The sequence below is a fragment of the Coregonus clupeaformis genome, unplaced genomic scaffold, assembly GCF_020615455.1.
Source record: "Coregonus clupeaformis isolate EN_2021a unplaced genomic scaffold, ASM2061545v1 scaf0442, whole genome shotgun sequence".
NCBI lineage: Eukaryota > Metazoa > Chordata > Actinopteri > Salmoniformes > Salmonidae > Coregonus > Coregonus clupeaformis.
The window spans coordinates 152,101-157,500 of NW_025533897.1; the positions used below are offsets into that span (position 1 = coordinate 152,101).

The 5,400-nt window shown below is 43.8% G+C and overlaps 1 protein-coding gene across 2 annotated transcripts in view; it reads left to right on the forward strand.

Moving 5' to 3' along the window:
- The first annotated feature begins 422 nt into the window (after positions 1-422).
- Positions 423-5,400, forward strand: part of LOC121559430 (CUGBP Elav-like family member 2) — a 166,055-nt gene continuing 161,077 nt past the window's right edge. For both annotated transcript variants that reach the window (XM_045215434.1, XM_045215438.1), the window contains exon 1: positions 423-628. In XM_045215434.1, coding sequence (XP_045071369.1) covers positions 576-628 — 53 coding nt within the window. In that variant the 5' untranslated portion in view covers positions 423-575. The remainder of the gene's footprint in view (positions 629-5,400) is intronic.

Sequence of the window (5,400 nt, forward strand, 5' to 3'; positions counted from 1 at the left end):
ATGAATTTGCACATTGATTTGAATGTAAAACAAGTCTAGCAGGACAGATGATCCAGGTAAGTATACCACAGCTACCAATGGAAATAGGACACATTCAATAACAAATTGTGTGATCTAATTGTATCCCTGTCGATAATCATTAGGCTAAGTGAACCTGACCTATTTAAAATAACGAGTTGAACAGGATGTGCTGTGTGCATATGTCATGTTATTTCTGGGCAAATCTAATTATATAAGTTATAGCGAGGGTGATTATTGTAAAGACACCATTTCCGGTGCTTTGGAGGAAAAGTGCTCTTGAATAAATAGTCAATAATTTGATCGGTATAGAATTATAATCTTGTTTTATGAGGCTTTTGGGACGGCTGGAGAAGTGGAGAAATCGGTCGCTGTGTGTAGCGGCAGAGCGCAGGCTGGCTTCAGCAGGGGGCGGAGGGAGAGAGCTATGACAGCGTTTTTCACACAGCCAAGAAGTAGGACGAGTTGCATCCTAGCCCTACTGTCATTTGCAGACGGAGTACAGCTCTCGCCGCTTTTGTTCAGCTATCGCGCCCCGTGCTGCTAGCTAGTCAACAATGGTTTCTATAATTTCAGACCTGGACCCACTGAAAAACTGGAACGTGTTAAGGTAAGTCCAAGTCCCGTTTTCTAGCTTACCTTATGAATGGAGAATAAATTATAGGAGGAAATTGTTGTGATAGCCTACGTGCAAAGGGGTTATCGCTGGTGAATGGATGTAGCGACTTGTACCGCGGACGTGCCCCACTTGCATTACATTGGCAGTGATTGTAGGCTAAAGGTATACTGCTATATTCTGCCATGTAGCCCCTTTTATACTTACCCAGAGTCAAATGAACTCGTGAATACTATTTTTATGCCTCTGCGTGCAGTAGGCCTATAAAGGAAGTTAACGGTAGTTTTGTGAGCCAACGTTAACAATGACTGGAAGTCTACAGGTACATTAACAATGCTACCTACAGTACAGCAGCAATACTGCGCCCTCGGCAGGTTTTTGGCGATGTCGGGTCCTGTTTCGGGAAAGCTCCGTTGAGAACAATGTGCTGTAGGCTACTTTTGGAGATCTCTTTTCTCCCCCTCTCTCTGCTGTCATGTGTCTGACGCATGCAAGCTGCTCATCAGCCCTTCATCTTTTTAACCCTTGGTGATCCTCCCTCTCGCACCGTGGACCACAAAGTTCCTCAACAATTTACATTTGCAGATACCTACTGTAGACTATGGGCACCATCCTCATCATCATCCTCACCGACCGTCTAGCCTAGACTACTGTCTTTGAGAGCTGCGTTGTCACAACGCCCTAGAGTCATATAGGCTACGCATTTATTGCAAGTTGTATCCCCTTCACTTAGCTCTCTTTTGTTTATGAGAAACTGTCATTTACAGTTTAGCCTAAAACACGCCATGATTTTAAAAACACAACATGGTTAGCTTACTTATGGAAGATGAGTTTCTCCACTCCATCTCTGCACCTCCTGAAGGAATAACAACTTTTTTCACATCACAATTTTCAGCGCAATGTAGCCTATTTTCATTTATAGTGCTCAGCCGGGTCATTTCGTCAAAGAATGTAGAGAAGCTAGCTGAGAAAATAACCTACGTGTGGTCATAGCCCCTGAAAAATCACAATAAAAATAAATACATATATATATATTTTTTGAAGAAAATATTTTTTCACAAAAGTAGTGCACTGGGGCTTTAATAGTCCAGTATTAGCAGGACCCCCACCCCCAAACTACTTCCAGCAGCTATGCCTGCGCCTGTGGTCCTCTGCTCGGTACCTCTATGTTTCTCTCCTCCAGATAGCATCTCATTTCAGAACAACTGTCTTACCGCTACACCACTATAGGCTACACCAATATATATGTCTCTGGGCTACACTAACGCTCAACCCTAACACTTCACATTACCATCTATAAAAACAGAATAGCCTACACCTGCAAAATGTGTCTTAATGCATTCACTGTCATTTAACATTTTAGTCGGCATTTTGTGCATTTTAAATGCTGGAATTTAAAAGCCTGTTCCTGAATATTGAAGACTTTTGATACTAAATAAGTCATGATAATTCCCTCGAAGGACTCCTCATCAGCGGAGATGGTCTAGTTCTGATTCTGAAATTCTATTTTCAGTTTGAGTAGTCACAATGACGATGGAGCACGAGGCTCCAAAAATCTCACACAGAGCTTAAAAATACCTATTTTAATGCTGCTTTTCGGCAGGTAACTTAGTGGTTAAGAGCGTTGTACCAGTAACCGAAAGGTCGCTGGTTCTAATCCCCGAGCCGACTAGGTGAAAAATCTGTCGATGTGCCCTTGAGCAAGGCACTTAACCCTAATTGCTCCTGTAAATTGCTCTGGATAAGAGCGTCTGCTAAATGACCAATTTTTTTTATTTTTTATTTTATTTTTTTATTCCCTATTTAAATATTCCTTACTAGGGATTCCTTATCAATAAATCAGGATTATTATATATTTTTTCCCACAGGAACCCTAAAGAACATTCTTATTGCTGCTGTGACTGTAAGCCTGTGAAGACGGAATGATGTCAGTATAGCCTTATAGTGATGGCCATATGGAGCCTGGGGCATGAAATGGCTTGTGCCACTGACCCGTACACAATCACATAAATAGAGGTGGAGATGGGGAGGATGACACACTGTTTCTCTATGAAGGCTATTTCCTGTCATTCTTATTCCACTGATCTGTTTGGTTAACCAGGACGCCTCTCTGGGTGATAGAGAATCTTCGTAATATGTAGGCAGTTGGTACTTCTGATGAGTATATCGGGAAAGGAATTCTTGGCCTTTCAGTCAACTTTTGCACATGTGTATGAAATAGTCTCTCTTCTCTAAGTGGACACACACACACACGCACGCACACACACACACTGCGCTGGTAAGCGGAGGGTGGGCCCCGATCATAGAGGGATGTCATCTGTTGTTGAAGGACAGGATGAGAGAGGGGTGATGAAGGGAAAGGAGGAGGGGAGAGGATGAGGAGGAGAGTGATGGAGGGGTATTTGTCTCACTCTCTCTTTATTAAACCTCTGCTGCTTTAGATTAGCTGCAGGAGCAGCTGTCCCTTTCTCAAGACTGAGCATCTTAATAAAGACCAGCTTAGGGCTGGCCCTCCACACTACCTGTGTGTGTGTGTGTGTGTGTGGAGGGCCAGCCCTAAGCTGGTCTTTATTAAGATGTTCAGTCTTGAGAAAGGGACAGCACACCCCGAGCCGACTAGGTGAAAAAATCTGTCTGTGCCCTTGAGCAAGGCACTTAACCCTAATTGCTCCTCTAAGTCGCTCTGGATAAGAGCGTCTGCTAAATGACTAAAATGTAAAATGTAAACACATCCTCTTCTCTTTTTCTCCCTCGCTCTTTCTCTTTCTCTGTTATCTTAGTGCATTATAATGAAGCAACTCTGTGCTTCTTCTCCGAGGCACAGCCGTATCACCCTAATGAGGATCACCTCCGACAACAGACACACACACACACACACACACATACACATACCATTAAGACACCGGCAGTCCCAAACACCTCCGTCACATACAATTAGCAGCACTCCCTGTGGTGTGGTATATTTTGTGCATGGTGTTATTGTCTGGTTGGATAATATGCAGGACCAAAACCCTCTGGGTTTACCTAAAGAAGGACAGTCTCTCCGTGATCTTGGATGTTGTGTACACTGTCGCTTCTGATTTTGTTTGTTGAGATGATTATGTGGTCTCGCATTTATATCGTTTTGCTCTCATTCAGGATATGACCGTCCATCGTGCCCACTGCACTGTACGGAACGTGGGTTCATTTTGATATGATATATCTGATTTGTGATCTGTCCGATAGGGGAGGTTGTGTGGAGGTGAGTGGTGCTGAGGGATTTGATAATAACATTTCGATACGGAAGACTGTTAGAAAACCGACGTGTACTGAATGTACCTATTTCAACCGAAAGAGAGTATTATTTATAAGGTTCTCTATCTGTGTCTTATCTATAATCTGCCTGCTGCTCCAGATGGATGTGAACACCTGCACCCTCCTCTGGTCCTCTAGTCCTCTGGTCCTCTGGTCCTCTGGTCCTCTGGTCCTCTAGTCCTCTAGTCCTCTAGTCCTCTAGTCCTCTAGTCCTCTGGTCCTCTGGTCCTCTAGTCCTCTGGTCCTCTAGTCCTCTGGCTGGAGCCAAGTTTACTTTATCCTTATCTGATCAACACCAGGGTGTGACTGACTGCTACAGCCTTTCACCAGCTCCACCTAACTATCATACATTTATATCACACACACACACACACACACACACACACACACACACACACACAGGTATCGCATCCAGACAAAAATACACCATATACGCATATATGTATGTAGGTATGTACATACATACGCACGTACACGCACAGCTCAGTTTATCTGTGTAACAAAGCGTTGTTGTGGGTATAAAGCCTGTCTGTTGCTCTCCCAGTCAGCCTCTCGTATTCTGAAGAGCAGTTCAGTTATTCCATAATGAGAACAGCATGCTTATTAATTCCACCTGATTACATCCGGAATTACACTTAGCACACACACACACACACACAAAGCAATGACAAGGTAGGTCTGTTATTAGATTAGGGAGCGGTTTTTATTCTATTACAGGGCTGGTTAAATAACTGCTGGATGCAAACTCTGATGCCTGCGAAGACAGGAACAATTGAAAGAGAAGGCGACAGTGATAGAGGGATTGGGAGAGAGAGTGCTTTAACGATAAACAATGAATGTCCTCATGTAGAAACCCTTTGGAGTGTAATGTAAAGATGGAGGACCGGAGTCTCACTAGCTTGAGATGTGTGTGACGCACTGCCGCTCCAAGCAGCGTTGCATAAATCATGCATTAACGTCAATGGGAAGGAGATTTGCATGAAAGTTTAAATTACCCACACACACAGATCTCAAGTCTGGCTTATTCAGACATGATAAATCATAAATGGATGTTCATTCAATCACACAGTGAGCCCTATAGTGCTCTATGCAGGGAATAGGGTGCTATTTGGGGCACAGACAATAAGAGCATCTCTAAGCCAAAGGGTTTTTTCACCTGTGGCCAATCATGTAAATAATGTATTATCTATATCCCTCATTGTTCGCTACTGTTCGCCCACACAAGTGCCTCGGTCTGGAAATGTAAGTGTATATGGAGTGGCATTGTCACTAGGGGATTTGGGTATAGATGGAGTCGGAGGATTGGGGGCGGGGGGTTGGGGGATTGGGGGATTGGGAGGGTGCGGGGATTGGGGGTGGGGGGGGGTCATTGAGCATTTGACCCAGTGTTCGTTTTAATTAATCCAGTTAACTGTGGATCCGACTCACTGTGGCTTTATCCCCGAGACACAAATCTATCTACCTAATTACTG